The sequence below is a fragment of the Hyla sarda genome, chromosome 4, assembly GCF_029499605.1.
Source record: "Hyla sarda isolate aHylSar1 chromosome 4, aHylSar1.hap1, whole genome shotgun sequence".
Taxonomy (NCBI): Eukaryota; Metazoa; Chordata; class Amphibia; order Anura; family Hylidae; genus Hyla; species Hyla sarda.
In genome coordinates, this window is record NC_079192.1 from 239824883 (window position 1) to 239842992 (window position 18110).

General features: G+C 40.6%; 1 protein-coding gene across 6 annotated transcripts in view; it reads right to left on the minus strand.

Moving 5' to 3' along the window:
* PTPRZ1 (protein tyrosine phosphatase receptor type Z1) overlaps positions 1–18110 on the minus strand; it is a 263148-nt gene that overhangs the window by 37218 nt on the left and 207820 nt on the right. For 3 of the 6 annotated variants that reach the window (XM_056573802.1, XM_056573800.1, XM_056573799.1), the window contains 4 exons: positions 7646–7731; positions 4846–4866; positions 4415–4511; positions 2346–2428 (listed from right to left, as the gene is read on the minus strand). In XM_056573802.1, the coding sequence (XP_056429777.1) occupies positions 2346–2428; positions 4415–4511; positions 4846–4866; positions 7646–7731 (287 nt within the window). The remainder of the gene's footprint in view (positions 1–2345; positions 2429–4414; positions 4512–4845; positions 4867–7645; positions 7732–18110) is intronic. The other 3 variants (XM_056573798.1, XM_056573803.1, XM_056573801.1) reach the window with 1 other exon arrangement.

Consider the following 18110-nt stretch of genomic DNA (forward strand, 5'->3'; position numbering starts at 1 on the left):
GTCATTGGCAGTATCTTACTGCAGTACTGCTAGCTCTGAAATGGCATCCCCCTAATCTGCCAACCGGGCAAACTTGTTGGGGTGTGCCAGTTCAGGACTAGCCTCCCTGACACTTTTCCCTCTACCCCATTTTCTAACTGTAACCTAGCTAGCTGCCTGACTGTCCTGCACCTCCGTCCCACTATCCTCCCCCACCTCTACCCCAGAGAGTACTTGCTCAGTGAGCAGGAGGCTCCTCTCCAAGTTGTCAATGCATCTCAGTGTTGCCAGTGGCTCCTCTAGATCCAGGATCTGGCTTCCAAATGAACAACTCAGACAACAATATGCACCCTCATACTGCTGTTCAAGGATTGCATACATCACGCAAGATGTACACCGGACTGCATTTTCCAACATGAAGGCCATCTAGTTATGGGGATTTCACAGATTAACAGCAAAAAACAGAGAGTAAATATTACAATTAAATTGTCAGTATACCTTATGAGTTTAAAGTCTCCACAGTGTAAGGAAAGTAACACAGCGATCTCAAACTCCTGTTTTACCACTCTTTTTCAGCTGCCTCTCTTACAAAGCAACACTCAGACAGAGCAGAAAGACAGAGTTATTGTAAATTACTTCTATTTAAAAAATCTTAATCCTTCCAGTACTTTTCAGCTGCTTTATGATTCATAGGAAGTTCTTTTCTTTTTGAATTTCTTTTCTGTCTGACCAAAGTACTCTCTGCTGACACCTCTGTTCATTTTAGAAACTGTCCAGAGTAGGAGCAAATCCCCATAGAAAACCTATCCTACTTTGGACAGATCCTGACACAGAGAGCACTGTGGTCAGACAGAAAGGAAATTCCTGTGGATCATACAGCAGCTGATAAATACTGGAAGGATTAAGATTTTTTTATTAGAAGTAATTTACAAATCTGTTTAACTTTCTGGCACATGTTGATTTAATTTTTTTTTTCCCAGTGGAGTACCCCTTTAAGACTTTTTGATTATTCGCAAATGATTAATTAAGGTAACTGCATCCAAAAGTGTCTACCAAGATCAGTTTGGAGAAATCACTTTGCTAGGAGAACACAAAAAAATGCATTGCACAAAAAAAAACCTGCAGCATAAGTAAGTAAAAAAAATTATAAATTGTAGACCACCCTCAGTGATGCTCTAGACCACTTTGAGTTTATAAAAATACTAATGTATTCAATTAGCAATAATACCTAAGAACTGTATTAAGTATAGAAATACAAAAAGCAACAAACCACACAAATTATAGCAGGCCAGAATGTCACACCCCATATGACCAAAAGCATGTGGAAGCCTGATTTTCCAGATTTTTTCTATCAGTAACAGCCTCCATTCTTTTAAAATGGCTTTTCACAAGATGTTGGAAGGCATCTGAGGGAATTTGTGCATGTTAAGCCAAAAGATAATTTATGAGGTCAGGTACTGATGTTGGATGAGAAGATCTGGTTTGCAATTATGGTTCTAATTACTAGTTTGAAAGGGTTACGATCAGGGCTCTATGCAGGCCACTCAAGTTCCTCCACCCTAAACCATATCTTTATGGACCTTGCTTTGTGTACAGGGCCACAGTCATGCTAGGATAGGAAAGTTTCTTCTCCAAGCAGTTTCCACAAATGTCTTTTTTACATATTTGTATGGAGTAGCATTAAAGGGAAGGTATTGCCTAGAATTGTTTTACTGATTGGAGCCGGATACTGAAACATGTTTATTTTTCTAATGTTCCTATTTTCTGTTTTTATTTTTCATATTCATTTTGTAGACATTATTATAACGGGAGCCATCTTACTTGAGCTGTTTTTTTTCTTCTCCAGCATTTAGAGATACGCTGTACAGCAAGCCCCATGGACATATGCAACAATAGACAGGAGCTGTTCCACTGACATGAATGGGAAAAGTTTCTGGTATTCTCTTTGAGAAATTCACTATAATGCTGTACAGATCACTTCCAGCAGTTTCCTTTTTATGTACAAACATCCACTTTGGAGCTTTTAGGGTATAGATGGTATATAATAACAGATATCACTTGTAAGATAGTCTTCCCTAGAGATGAGCAAACTTCCAGTAATTCGATTCATCACAAACTTCTCGGCTCGGCAGTTGCTGACTTTAGCCTGCATGAATTAGTTCAGCTTTCAGGTGCTCCGGTGGGCTGGAAAAGGTGGATAAAGTCATAGGAGAGAGTCTCCCGTTCACCGGGGCACCTGAAAGCTTAACTCATTTATGCAGGCTAAAGTCAGCAACTGCCGAGCTGAGAAGTTCGTGACAAATCGAATCACTGTAAGTTCGCTCATCTCTAGTTTTCACCACTGAATAAATAGAATATGTACTTACATCAACATAATTTGCATTAATGTAATCAGTTGGATTTCCATCCTTTTCTCCGACTTGTGAAAGTCTAACTCTGCTGTGATCATCTTAAAGGGAGAAATTTGAAACAAACAAGAAGTCACAATTCAGTTGCAATTTTATCATTGTTGTCATGGATATTGTTAAACTGAAACATAACATTAACCACAAAGTAAAAGGTGTTTATTAGCTTATTACTTTTTACTCTTAGAAAAAAATGCATGCTTGGTCTAGTAAGTGTATTTAAGGTTAAGAAAGAATTGTACTGCAAAAATGCACAGTACTAGAGTATTCTATAATTTACAGAGCTTTAAAGGGGTTCTCCGGTGCTTACACATCTTTTCCCCTATCCAAAGGACTGATTTTGGCCTGGCAATCAGTCCTTTTTCATTTAGGCTGCTCTTGCTCCCTGCCTGTCAATCAGACAGGCAGGAGCGAGCGCATTGGCTCCCCGGCCACTGGCTGGGAGGCCACTCCTCCCCTAGCCGCTGTTGTCCCTGCACGCATGGGAGGTTTGTGATGGAGGGAACGGGGTATGCGGGCAAGCGGGGGGGGGGGGGCTGGTTGTGATGGAGGGAACAGGGTATGGCGGGGGGGGGGGGGGGGGGTTGACGGAGGGAACGGGCTAGCGCCGCATGGCACTAACTTATAGTTTATCTACACAGGGTGCCTCCAGCTGTTTCACTACTACAACTCCCAGCATGCCCTGACAGCCAGTAGATGTCAGGGCAAGCTGGGAGTTGTAGTGGTGAAACAGCTGGAGGCACCCTGTGTAGATAAACTAAGGGCGGAAGTGTTGTCCCCAGCAGGCATCAGTGACGTGGTGCCTGTTGGGGAAGTCTGCCTGGTAGCGAGCACACTACCAGGCAGACAAAAAGTTATTTTTAATATAGTAAAAAGAAAAATTTAAAGCAGGGAGTGGGTTAGGGATAGATTGGCAATAGGCAGGGACTGAAAAAAAAAAATATGATGGTGGGAGCTACCCTTTAAATGAATATCAGGTGATGGGTGGATTATACAGTCAGGGCTGTGTAATATATGTATACAAGCCTGTCAACATTCACGCCCCCTGATTGTGTAATCCCACCCATCACATGATGATCACTTATTATTAAAATTAAGTTCACATCCATCTGGCCGATTCCCTGAATTTTCAGATGATCTATAAACCCTCATATGTCAGGAACAGAAGTGTGTATCAAGAAACTGTATAAAAGGTGTGTGATCAGGGCACTCTAAGCAATTTAATTATAGTAAAAGCTAATTTGGGGGGGGGGGGGTTGACCACATGTTCTCTTTAATTTCTATTTAATAAAAATAAATCTTTTACAGCTGCTGAAACCAGACAACAAAGTAAAATGCTGTGAATTTTGCATTGACTTGCAAGGCTGATTGGAAAAGGATGAATGTGCCGACATGCTGGTTGCTGGGACTACTTTTCACCTCAATGAGGACAATCACCACAATGTTAGAATTTGGGGCTCATAAAAAAAACTATTGTTCTTATCAAGACCACAAAGTCTATTTTCCCCCTTGAGTATACCTTCACTAGCCACTTTACCTGGATATAATAAAGGAATAGCTTATTGCCAAAGACAGAAGAATATCTGCAGAACATCCACTTGGATATTCACAGATACCAGAATAAAACTCTACCTGGCCGTTGGATCATCCCCCACAGAAACACCGCTTTACCAAAGATAGCCTCCATGATAACCAGATCTAACAACCTGATGCTTCTTTTGTGGGGCTACATCACTCTGAACCCATGTCCCACCCCCTTCCCAGGCACGGGATAAAGAGTATGCATTACTGAAACACTTGAGTCCAAATCTGAGGATATGTTGGCACATGTCTGGACAGAACTGGACTACCGCATAGACATCTATCATGTCATCACTGGAAATCCCTTTTTTGTAGTGTATAGTTAAAACTTGAGAGAGAGAGTATTTTCATGTTAATAAAGTTGTGTTATGTTCTCTCAACTATAAATACCAAGGCTATAAATATGCACCATCCTGTATATAGTACTTATTTATTTTCTACATACTTACAAGCAACAATGTTTATGTATCTGTTCTTATTCTTGTTGTCTGGGTGGTTTGAGCTGTCACATGTTATTCCTAAATCTGCAGTGCAGTTCTGAACCTCCTGGAAATAAATACCAAAGTTAATCTCAAAGTAATCTCATGTAGGCTATGTTCACCCTGGCATTATGTTCCGTGTACACAGGGTTCTAATGCTTTTCATAACAGGAAGAACAGGGTAGTCTGTTACACCCATTTTCCAAGTCAATAAGACTTTACGACCCATTCCAAAATTGATCTATATTGTTTATCATGTATCATGTAAATACAGGACCCATATAGTGTAAAAAGCTGTTATTACCGAGCTACAACTGGCTATATAGGATATGATTATAGGATATGATATACAAACTTTTCAGGCATAGCTACTCTAATATACAACAACAAAACATTCTTACCTGATAAAACTCTTTCAGTGTCTAATGAAGGAGTGAATAAAAGAAATGACATAAATTTTACAATGTGAACATAATAGTGAATGACAAACGAAAAAACAAAATGCAACTCATAGATGGTATTAATGTATAATTTCCGGGGGTAAATTAGATTAAAACAGTTCATGAATCTTTGTCTTTGACAACTTTGTTCCCACATGAATTAAACACAAAACATGACCACATTAAAGGGGTACTCCCGTGGAAAACTTTATTTATTTATTTTTTTTTTTAAATCATTAAAAAATCGTAATCCTTCCAGTACTTTTTAGGATCTGTATACTACAGAGAAAATGCTTTTATTTTTTGGATTTCTCTTCTGTCACGACCACAGTGCTCTCTGCTGACCTCTGCTGTCGATTTTAGGAACTATCCAGAGCAGGAGAAAATTCCCATAGCAAACATATGCTGCTCTGGACAGTTCCTAAAATGGACAGCAGAGGTCAGCAGAGAGCACTGTGGTCATGACAGAAGGGAAATCCGAAAAGAATTGTGGCAATTGTCCTCATTGAGGTGAAAAGTAGTCCTAGCAACCAGCATGTCAGCACATTCATCCTTTTCCAATCAGCCTTGCAAGTCAATGCAAAATTCACAGCATTTTACTTTGTTGTCTGGTTTTAGCAGCTGTAAAAGATTTATTTTTATTAAATACAAATTAAAGAGACCTTTTGGTCACCCCCCCAAATTAGCTTTTACTATGATTAAATTGCTTAGAGTAACCCGATCACACACCTTTTATACAGTTTCTTGATACGCACTTCTGTTCTTGACATATGAGGGTTTATAGATCATCTGAAAATTCAGGGAATCGGCCAGATGGACGTGAACTTAAAGGGGTATTCCAGGAAAAAACTTTTTTTTTTTAATATATCAATTGGTTCCAGAAAGTTAGACAGATTTGTAAATTACTTCTATTAAAAAATCTTAATCCTTTCAGTACTTATGAGCTTCTGAAGTTAAGGTTGTTCTTTTCTGTCTAAGTAATCTCTGATGACACGTGTCTCGGGAAACGCCCTGTTTAGAAGCAAATTCCCATAGCAAACCTCTTCTAAACTGGGCGGTTCCCGAGACACGTGTCATCAGAGATTACTTAGCCAGAAAAGAACAACCTAAACTTCAGAAGATCATAAGTACTGAAAGGATTAAGATTTTTTAATAGAAGTAATTTACAAATCTGTTTAACTTTCTGGAGCCAGTTGATATATAAAAAAACATTTTTTACCTGGATAACCCCTTTAACTTTACTAATGAGTTAATTTTGGATTTTTCTTCTGTCATGACCACAGTGCTCTTTGTTGACCTCTGCTGTCCATTTTAGGAACTGTCCAGAGCAGCATATGTTTGCTATGGGGATTTTCTCCTGCTCTGGACAGTACCTAAAATGGACAGCAGAGGTCAGCATAGAGCACTGTGGTCGTGACAGAAGAGAAATCCAAAAAGAAAAGCATTTTCTCTGTAGTATATATAGCCCCTAAAAAGTACTGGAAGGATTAAGATTTTTAATAGATGTAATTTACAAATCTGTTTTACTTTCTGGCACCAGTTGATTTAAAAAAATAAAAAAAAAGTTTTCCACAGGAGTACCCCTTTAAAAACGAAAAGTGAATGTGAAGGCAAATAGATCAAAATATGATAAAGGAGATGAAGGTATTCTAAAGTATACTTGTGACACAAGTTGTATAAACTAAAGTTCATGCAGAGGATGCCAGCATTGGAGAGTAGGAAGAATCTAGCAGCACATCTACCATTGGTATTATGTGTAAAGGATTAGTTACTGTATAATAATACTCCATATCAAAATTGTCAAACTTTGCGCTCTGGCCACAAGCGCATTGTCCCTGCCGGCGGGGTTGGGATTCGCTTACTCCACTGTGTCTCAGCTCCGGCGCACGCGTCCCCATCTCCTAGGGCGCGAGCGCCGGACCTCTGAGATTTAAAGGGCCAGTACGCCCATAATTAGTTGTACACCTGACACTACTCTATAATGTCCCTGTACCTCCCACACTTCCCTGCCAGATCTTCAGTGCCCCTAGCCTGAGATAAGCATTCCATATTGCCTGTTTGCCTTACCCGTGTATCCAGACCTTCCCACTACATTATTTGACTTCGCACCTTTGCCGCCTGCCTTGACCTTCTGCTACGTTTCATTACGCTACTGCCTTATCCTTTGGTACCTTGCCTTGCCCAGCTACCTGTGTGGTCGAGCTGTGTCAGGGGTAGCGACCTGGGTGTCGCCTGCCGCAGCAAGCCCATTTTGCCTTGCAGCGGGCTCTGGTGAAGACCAGCGACACCTTAGACTCCACTCCCCTATACGGTCCATGTCATCAGCCACACAGGTTAGAGGATCCACATCCAGCTCCGTAACAAAAATCTCAACTCAAACCTTACACAGACCACAGTTTAAGTAATCATGAACACTTGAGGTGAAGGGAGATACATTTTCTAGATAAATGGATGGTAGTCAGGCTGCTGATGAATAAGGGCACATAAGGGAAGCATGTCAATTCACTAAAAAATGATTTATTATTAGATCCAGGGTCTACCAAAACCTGAAAATAAACAACAGGCTTTTAATGGATAGATAGAGAGAAAGTTGGTAAATAAAACACACGTCAGCTATCTAGAAATGTTGGTACTTTACTTTTCTATTTCTAACATGAAGAATAGTATGCCAATCACTTACTGTAAATTCCATCCCAAATATGATTAAAGTAGTCAAAATACAATTGAAAAAAAAGTCATATAAAAAATTGTTATATTGTACCTCAAACTCTTCAGTAAATCCATTACTTGCATGTAGTTCTGCAACATGTTTAGGAAACTGCTTTAAAGGTATTGCTCCAACATCATCTTAAAAGAAGAAAAGTCAAATATTGTCTTATTGGACATTACTTTACAAAGTCAATCAATACATTTGAAAAACCAATGAGGTTTATTGTAGTATAGTAGTATGGCAGTTATCAATTATGGACCTTTGGAACCTCAAAAGCGCTTCCTCCGGTAGTAGCAGTAAGGTCTGCATGAAATTGCTTGGCATGGTGTTATAAATAAATAAATAAACAGTAAAGTGGATGGCAAATACAAGCCTAGAGTATTAGGCAGTTTTCCCATTAAGCAAAGTTGGAAAAATCAGAGGTGTATCACACACATATGTAAAAGGAGAACAAATGTGCAGGTTTTTTCTTTAAATGACCTACATTCCTTAACTGTTTGTTTCTCTTATGGATTTAAGCACTTTCTGGTTTCCTCTGGTGCAACAGAGAACACACTTTCTCCTCTTGCTTGCAATAAACAGTAGAGACTAAACTGCAAAATGGCAGCTGAACTGAGCATGGCGGACCATCTCAATGCATGCTTTCACTTGGGCCACCAAATGTTCAGAAACCACTCTACAACATGACATTAAATGCATATTTTGAAGTGTGGTATCACTGAAAGGAAAATAGTTTACAGGGATAAAACTTTGAATGGCCATATTATGAAAATATTGTAAAAATGAAAACAAATTCAAAGCAGATTTTGACCTTGTTGTAGTCCAACCCAAAGATGTAGATGGTGCATTTATCTGGTAAATAATCAGTGAGTCCTCTTGGCACTGATGCTTTGTGGGCATTACATATTTGTGCATGGCAAAAAATGCAAAAAAAATTGGAAAGGCCACTCATTTCCTTTAACACTCTGTGAGAATCTTAAAGATATCTCCAACTAAAGGGACCCATCCTATATGACTGTATGACAAATCTAAGTGGCCAAACATGTCCCAAACCATTTTATATCTATACTTCTAAAACTTCTGGACAGTTATGTCAAAAATAGTTTAGAAGTCAGTGCACTGAGGATCATTTCACAGAATGTTTATTAATACGTGTTTTCTTTGACAAAGATATATCAACGTATTAATGCAGAGCTGTTATTTACATCAACAGATGTTCACCATTTAGACCACCTAATAACTCAGTCTTAAGATAACAAGAATTTGTTGATATGATATTAGCGCCCATCTGTTCTATTTCATAGATGAGTGGAAATGAATACTAAAATTGAATTATCTTGAAAGCCTCAAAGAAAAAAAAAATCCACATATGTGCAATTCCACCTTCACACTTAAATGGCGGCATCTGGCAGCAGGTGTGTGTTTTATAATTAGTTTCAAATACAGTAACAAGCAATAACAGCTAAATGAAAGTGCTGAAGGATTCGCTCAGGAAAGCAGCTGTGCAATCCAATAAATAAATATTAACCAGCAGACAGTTGTTACTAAATGTAAAGACCTGATAAATATACATTTTAAACATATTTGAAATAAAGTTTGTAGAACTATTAACTTCAAAAAATAGTTGGAAGATGCCAAAATAAAACAGTCTTCTCCATCGTGTTCTCATCCAGTAAATGGTGGCAGCAATCATGGAGGCCAATGACAGCCTGATGTGCAGCCCCGAGGGGATGACAAATTCATGTAAAGCAGCTTCCTCCCTCAATGATTCAACATGGTCGTTTCTGTACACTACCTGGTCTGACAAATCATCATATCAGTTTTGTTTTTTGGGTTTTCATTATATCCAGTATATTTTACACACACACCAAAAACTGGGGGGGGGGGGGGGCGGCGAAGAAAAAAATAAATAAAACATTTCCAAAGATATTTTTCTTCTATAATTATTCTAAACCAGATTATAGCTAAATAACATGTGGAGAAAACATCAGCAAAAATACAGCGGTGCATAAAAGTTATATGTATAGTTTTTCCTTTGCCTTGCCCTGTCTGACTTTACCCTTTGGCAGAGAGAGAGAGAGAGAGAAGAAACTCCTAAATAGTTGTAGATGCAGCACTAAGCGTCACAACTGTTATCAATAAGCTCCTGCATTGGCGTCATAGCCCCAATGAGACTGAACACGTACATGTACATCCTGATGCACCAAGTAACAGGCAGCCATGGCATGCACATATGTCCTGTATCCTGTAGGGGTTAAAGAGAATTGACAGCTATTTCACCCACACTAAACGCAATATATTGTGTTATAGTGAATAGCGAATAGCTGTACAAAGAAGGGTCACTTATAGTTTTATATATTTTATATATCCATGGCTCTGCCCATTAGAAGCTCTTTGTCACTGTGTTCTAGGGCACACTGGAGGTGGGGCAGCTCCCCATGCCTCATCAATATTCCACCCTGGCCCACCCCCTTCAGTGATGTCAGAAAGAGGGGGGGGGGTGCTACACTCAGCTCAGACATCACAGAAGGGGCGGACTAGAGCGGAATATTGATGAGGCATGGGGTGCAGCTCCGCCTTCAATACACCCTGGAACACAGTGACAAAGAGCTTCTCAAAGTGGCATGGTACTCAAAGTATTCTGTTGTTTTCACCAGCTTATGTGGTAAATGTAATATTTTTTTGTTAGGTTTCTGTGTTTTATTTAGAGTCCGTCTGTTGCCTCTATTAAATGGGGACATGATACAAAATCCCCTTAATTGAATCTATTTAGAACGGAAAATTTGTCTGATGTCTTCATTTTTTTTAGGTTACATAGATACATTGTATGGTTGAAAGAAAGACACATGTCCAACCAAGGAGGGGAGGAGATGGATGAAGGGAAAGGGTTTGGTGGATAAAGAGGAGGGGATGTGATACTATATTTTTACTACATTTATGTTATTTTGTCCTAAGTATGTTTCTAAGTCTGTTATGAAGCCAGCAACAGTTCCTATTGTGACCTGTTGCTGAAACAGACTGTTTCACAGATTCACAATTTTTATGGTACAGAAGGCTTGCCGTCCCTAGCAAGTCCCTTTTTTTCTCCAGACGGAGAGAGTGTCTCCTTTTCTTTTGAGGGGATTTTATCTAGAACAGTTTTCCCTTATGTTTTTGTCTGGGCAATTTATATACTTAAATCAGTTAATCACATCCTCCCTTAAATTTGTTTAGTCTTGAGAAGAGATGTTTAACTATTTCAATCTTTCCTAAGATTCTCTTCATCCCTTATAATTTTTGTTGCACACCACTCTACCCTTTCCAGCTCCAGAACATCCCTTTTATGATCCGGTGCCCAAAACTGAACAGCATATTTCAGGTGAGGCTGTACTAATGCTTTATAAAGGGGTAGTATTAGGTCTCTGTCTGTTTGTTTTAACACATGACAATATGCTTTTGGCCTTAGAAGCAGCTGCTTGACATTGCATGCTGTTCTGTAGTCTATAGTCTACAAGTTCCTCCAATTCCTTCTCTACCAGTGACTCTCCCAGTTTTACACCCCCTGGTTTGGTTATGGGTCCTATACATTTGGCCTGCCCTGGCATCTGAATTAATTCTGGAGTCTGGCCTGGTATCTGTACACATTTTTGGGTCTGGTATGGGTTTCATTCCTTCCATGCATCCCATTCTGCATTTCTACTTACGTTGCGTGTGTTGTACTTTATGTTTTCTAAGTCTTTCCCTACATTTTAGCCCTTAATCAGCCCTGGGGGGCAGAACATCACAGCAGAGGGAAAAGTCAGTAAGCAGAAATTGAAGCAGCCACACAGGCTTAGTCCCCAGTATACAGACAGAGAGCCTGACAGTATACAGGTAGGTGGCTTTGGCCTTGTGCAAAAGTATCTCTTCATCCTCGACATCTTATGAGACATAGCGAAGAATGAGGATGGACCATGGCTACCGGTTCTATACCTTTGGGAGGGATTGGATATCTGCCAAGAATTTGAAGAGGGCGACAGAAGCAGGCAACTCAGGAACTTCTCAAAAGTCAAATTAAAAAGGATGCTCCTCTGCATTGATTCAAATACTTTTTTATTTGACTATACAGAGTGCGTGCCTCTTACCTAAGGGTACCTCCCCAGACAGCTTAAATTTTCTCAGATAGCACTAAAATTCCGAGTGTTCTTGCAGATTCACTCCTATTACACTGAAAGGAGTCTATTTCCATACAAATTTCCACAGCAAGTGCATGGGATCTGATTACAATCTGGTTTTCTACTAATGTGTTCTGCTGTTGATTATACCTGCATAAATTATCAGGTAAAATCATGTTAACCCCTTAGTGACCACCCATATCTGCTCTAACGGTGGCCACTAAGGAGCCTTAGGCTAAGCCTTTTTACTGTGGTAGCCTAGCCGACTGGGTTTCTTGTGCCATGCTCCTGCATTAACTGTTAGGATGAAAGAAACCAATCCTTACAGTGTAACCCCTTGCATGCCATTGTCAAACATGACCATAGCATGTAAGGAATCTGTGGGGTTCTGTGACCGATTGGTTTCCATGGCAGTCAGGGGCCTTCTGAAGGATGGCATGGCTGTCACGATAATACTGGCAGGCATAATACACTGCACTACAATGGTAGTGCAGTGTATTTTATGAAAGATCAGAACATCACTGCTGAAAGTCCCCTTCTGAAGGCAGTCAAAAAGTAAAAGAAAAAAATGTACAACAAAATAATAAATCCCCTTAAAATAATAATTTTTGTATTTTTAGTATTGCCATGTCCGTAATGACCCAAGCTATAAAAAATATACATTATTTATCCTGCACATAAGGCCCGAGTTGGTTTGTTTCTCTAAAAGGGATTTTCAATATTTGATTGAGTGAGCGCTGTACCCAAGCCACTCTACACAGTGAATGAAGCCAGAAGCCGTTGCCTACTTACTCTGTGAAGTGGCTGTGCTGGGTTACTGTGCATTGCTCTCATTGAAGTGGATAGTAGTTCCGGCTATGCTTACTGTGTAGGTGCCACGGCTATGCAGAACAGATGATTGGCGGTAGTACCAGTTATCTGCATTCCACCAATCAGATATTCATAGACTATTCTGAGGATAGGTTAACAATATATTTTTCTGGGAAAACCTCTTTAAATCACAGATGTAATTATAAGTAAATGATAAGTAGTCATATAAATGTTTAAAGGCCGCATTTAAAGACCTTGTAAGACCTTGAATAAACAATCAGGTAGCAGTAATTGTTAAAACAAACCTGCAGAATATAATGCATCAACAAGCTCTGTGACTTGAATTTTTACCACAGCACAATGCAAGTTTACAAGACGGTGTGAATACAAATATTCAACTTCATGTACAAAGTACAATAACTGGGGATTTAATGAAGGAGTAAAGTATTGTATCTGAATGTGGGAACACATAAGTACTTAACTCGAGGTCCACATTTAAATATTGCCATTGTTTGTATACTTGTGCCTAGAGAAGTATGGCAATTATTCTGCTGCATCCAAGGTAACTAACTCAAGGAAACTGCTGTAATACAAAAGGTAAGCATACAGAAGACAGTAAACGGCAATTGATAGTAACCTGTCACTAGTAGTGTTGCTCGCGAATATTCGCAATTCGAATATTATTCGCGAATATCGCATATTCGCGAATTCGCGAATTTCGCGAATATAGCGCTATATATTCGTAATTACGAATATTCGGTTTTTTTTTTTTTTTTCTTCACAGTACACATCACAGTGATCACCCCTCTCTGCTTCCAGCTTGTGTGGTGTAAAGAAGGCTGTAATACTACTGTGTGAGACTGGCGTGCGAAAATTCGCATATGCGAAAATTAGCATATGCTAATTTTCGCATATGCGAATTTCCACATATGTTAATTTTCACATGTGCGTATTTTCGCATACGCGAAAATAAAACGAGGATATAACGAATATGCGAATATTCGCGAATATATGACGAATATTCGTCCATATATTCGCGAATATTCGCGAATTCGAATATGGCCTATGCCGCTCAACACTAGTCACTAGATTCCTTCTGGCTGAACCATGGATAACATTAAACCTTGTCAGGCTCATATACGATTCACTCTGAATGCCTGTGCAGTCAAAGTAATCATAGTTTTAACTTCGGCAGGGAACAGAGCTTAGAGTCATTGGGGCAATGCATTGGCTTTGATTGATACATCTCTCCCTATTTACATAAAGCGAGATCTGTCATTCAGGGCCAGGTACTGCCCCAAGGAATTGAAGCCCAATTCATGGACAGAGATACAACTATGATTACTCAGAATGGTGTATATATATATATATATATATATATATATATATATATATATATAGCCATAGTTTAAGCAAAATGAAACTAATGGCAGGTTTCTTTTAAAGTACTGCTGTTAGTTTAAACAATGATTGCCACTTTTGTTCCTTACTAGTGTTGAGCGGCATAGGCCATATTCGAATTCGCGAATATTCGCGAATATATGGACGAATATTCGTCATATATTCGCGAATATTCGCATATTCGTTATATTCTCGTTTTATTTTCGCATATGCGAATATTCACGTATGCGAAAATTAGCATATGTGAATATTAGCAAATACAAAATTAGCACACGCGCAAATTCGCATATGCGAAAATTAGCATATGCTAATTTTCGCATATGCGAATTTTCGCACGCCAGTCTCACACAGTAGTATTACAGCCTTCTTTACACCACACAAGCTGGAAGCAGAGAGGGGTGATCACTGTGATGTGTACTGTGAAGAAAAAAAAAAAAAAAAAAAAAAAAAAAAAGAATATTCGTAATAACGAATATATAGCGCTATATTCGCGAAATTCGCGAATTCGCGAATATGCGATATTCGCGAATAATATTCGAATTGCGAATATTCGCGAGCAACACTATTCCTTACCAGTACCTTTCACTAGGCAGTGCATAATGCCACATGCACACACAGCCAGAACCCTACTCTGTACCATCTACAAATGGGTCTCTGGTTTGTCTGATAACCTTAGTCATAATTAAAGACTTTTTAAAGGGTTGTACACTGACATACAAGGTAGCTGCCTAGAAGCGCTACTGGGGTGAAAATAGTTTTCCTTCTTACAGGATCTCTGCAATATTATTTAATAATATTTGATAGATTTCAATAATTAAGAAAGGAAAGAGAAAGGAAGGAAAGTAAGGAAAGGAAGGAGTTTGTGGTGATTATGAATGGACATACTACATACTCTTTAAAGATGAAAGGTAAATGCCCTCTAAAGAAAAATATAGGGTGTTGAGAAGATGACAAACACACTTGGCGATTAAATCCCTGCACCTTGGCCAATCAGGGATAGGCAATAATTCTATCCTGAGGTTGCAGAGGAAAAGTCGGACAAAGCCTGTTCCCTGACTAGGTGCGGCGAGACGGGGAGACATGGAAAGAAAAAAGAAAAAGAAGAGAGAGGGAGAAAGGGGAAAGAAACGGGTTTCGCAAGTATTGTGGATGTTGGGGTGTTGGTGGTGTGTGTTTTTTTTTTTTTGTGTTTTGTGCCTTTCTCCTTGTTCCTCCTCTTACTTCTTCCCCCAGTAACCCATACGTTCTGGTATGTGGATTGGAGGTTGGCCACAAGTTAATATTAAGTTTATTAGAGGGAAAAAGAAGGGAAATATGACATGAAGGGGGGAGGGGGGAGGAGGAGGGAAGAGAAGAGGGGAGGTGAAGGGAAGATGGATAAAGAGAGCAATTAAAAGAAGAGGTAGAGAAAGAGTAGGTGGATAGCATTAGCCTTGAGCAATTTAAGGTGATAGGGAAGGGGGGGGGGGGGAGAGAAGAGGGAGGGGGAAAAATAAGATTATAATTTTGTTTTTTAAGTGCCCTGTGAGGCAAAAAGAGTGTCATTGTTGGAAAATTAATAAAAATAAATAATATTTTATGGTTTAGGTTGCCAAGTAAATAGTTCTTCCAGTAGGCATATAGGTGCTTCTCCCAGAAGGTAGTTGTTTCTCTGTTGGTAGCCAGGTCTCTTTTCATAGGTAGTTTTATCTCAGTAGGTAGATGTGCTGTCAAAAGGTACATGCCCCCCAGTAGATAGATACATAACTCCTCTCTATGTAGTTGTCACCCTGAAGGCACCAGATGCCCCTCTAATAGGTAGATGCCCCCAGCAGATATCTGGTACCCCTTATATGTATTTGCCCCATATATATATATATATATATATATATATATATAAAAAAATATATAAAACTCAACGTGTGTGTGTGTGTATGTATGTGTGTATGTATATATGTATGTATGTATGTGTGTATGTTCCACAAAAACTTTCAAACGGCTAAAGATATTAACACGAAACTTGGCACACATGTTACTTATATGTCAACAACAAACATAGGATAGGTGATTTAACCCTTACTCACCCCCATTTGCCAGGGGCGGGGTTTATGTTTAAAGTCCCATACAAGTCAATGGGAAATATATGTTACCGCATAACTTCCTAACGGCTGGAGATATTTTGATAATACTTGGTCACATGTTACTTATATGTCCACTTAAAATATAGGATAGTTAATTTAACCCTTAACTACCCCCATTTGTGAGGGTCAGGGTTTTTGTTTAAAGTCCCATGCAAATCAATGGGAAATGTATGTTCCCATATAATTTCCGTATGGCTGGAGATATTTCAATACCTGGTACACATATTACAGGTTGGGATATGAGGACGGGATGGGAGGTCAGGTAGGACGGGATATGAGGACGGGATAGTAGGTCGGGATAGGAGCTTGAGATTGGAGGACAGGATAGGAGGTGGGGATTGGAGGAAGGGATAGGAGGACGGGATAGAAGGACGGGATAGGAGGTCGGGACAGGAGGTTGAGATAGGAGGAACGGATAGGAGGTACGGGTAAGGATAGGAGGACGGGATGGGAGGTTGGGATGGGAGGTCGGGATATGAGGACGGGATAGGAGGTCTGGATAGGAGGATGGGAAAGGAGGATGGGAAAGGGGGACAGGATAGGAGGACGGGATAGGAGGTCGGGATAGGAGCTCTAGATTGGAGGACAGGATAGGAGGTGGGGATAGGACGGGATAGGAGGTCGAGATAGGATGACGGGATAGGAGGTCGGGACAGGAGGTCAGGACAGGAGGTCGGGATGTGGGGTTGGGATATGACAACAATATATGAGGACGGGATATGAAGTCAAAAGCTTGCTCCTTTGTTTATTTTCCTCCCCAACAAGGATTAGGAAGGAAAACCGGGCAACACCGGTACTCAGCTAGTATATAATAAAAATTAAACACTACATACCCCCACCTCTGCTTCCTCCCCAGCAGGGCCTGCTCCTCCCTGCTGCTGACGCAGGAGCATGCATGCAATAGAAGTAATTTTGTGTGTGCATCTGATCCGGGGCACAGAGGTGCTGCATTGTTACCTGCCTGTGGCCTATAGGGCATGTGATGGAGTAAGGAACCAGCAGTTCTTTGCTCTGTTGGCTTTCACCTCTGTCCGGGTATGCTGGGAGTTGTAGTTTTGAAACATCTGGAGGTCTGCAGGTTGAAGACCACTGCGCGGGCCTTTGCCATCATCCAGACCCCCCCTTTAGTTTTCTACTCACCTCCCCTCCGTGGACCTAGTGACGTTGCCTTATCGACGACGCAGAGGGGCGTTCATGCGCATGAACGTCCCAGCGCATGAACGTCCCTGTGCATCGTCGTCAAGGCAACGTCACTAGTCCGGGCCGGCCCATAATGAGCAGAGAAGAGGGCCTCCCGGTGAAAATGTACAGCCTGGAACGACTAACCCTCCCCACTGGACGGTCCCTGCAGCATAGATGGCCCGAACCAGCTCACCCTTCCTTCCCACTGAGGGGAGGTGAGTAGAAAACTAAAGGGGGGTCTGGATGATGACGAAGGCCTGTGCAGTGGTCTTCAACCTGCAGACCTCCAGATGTTTCAAAACTACAACTCTCAGCATGCCCGGTCAGCCGATGGCTGTCTGGGCATGCTGGGAGTTGTAGTTTTGCAACATCTGGAGGTCCGCAGGTTGAAGACCACTGATGAAGGGATTGACAGGCGGAGAGTTCACTCGAGTATAAGCCGAGGGGGGCGTTTTCAACATGAAAAATCGTGCTGAAAAACTCTGCTTATCCTCGAGTATATACGGTACCATTAACCACAATAGATACAAGGTTTAAGCGGATCTGTCACTATCAAGTATCTCCTATAAGTAGGCACAGTATGTACAAATTGTGTTAATCGATGGCTTTATGTGCCCAAAAATCACTTTTGTCCACAGTCAGGAACAGTCGGAGAGGAGTGGCCAGGGCCTCTACACATGCACTGTCTATCTTCTATTGCAGTGCGCCCAAGATGTCTCTGCGAGTGCTCACTCTCGATGCCTGCCGGCTCAGTCCACGTGCGCAGTGATACAGGCAGAGAGTGCACTCCATAGTAGAAGATGGGCAATGCATGAGCTGAGGCCATGTGTGTCAATCCCACAGCAGGCAAAGCATGACATAGCCAGAAAG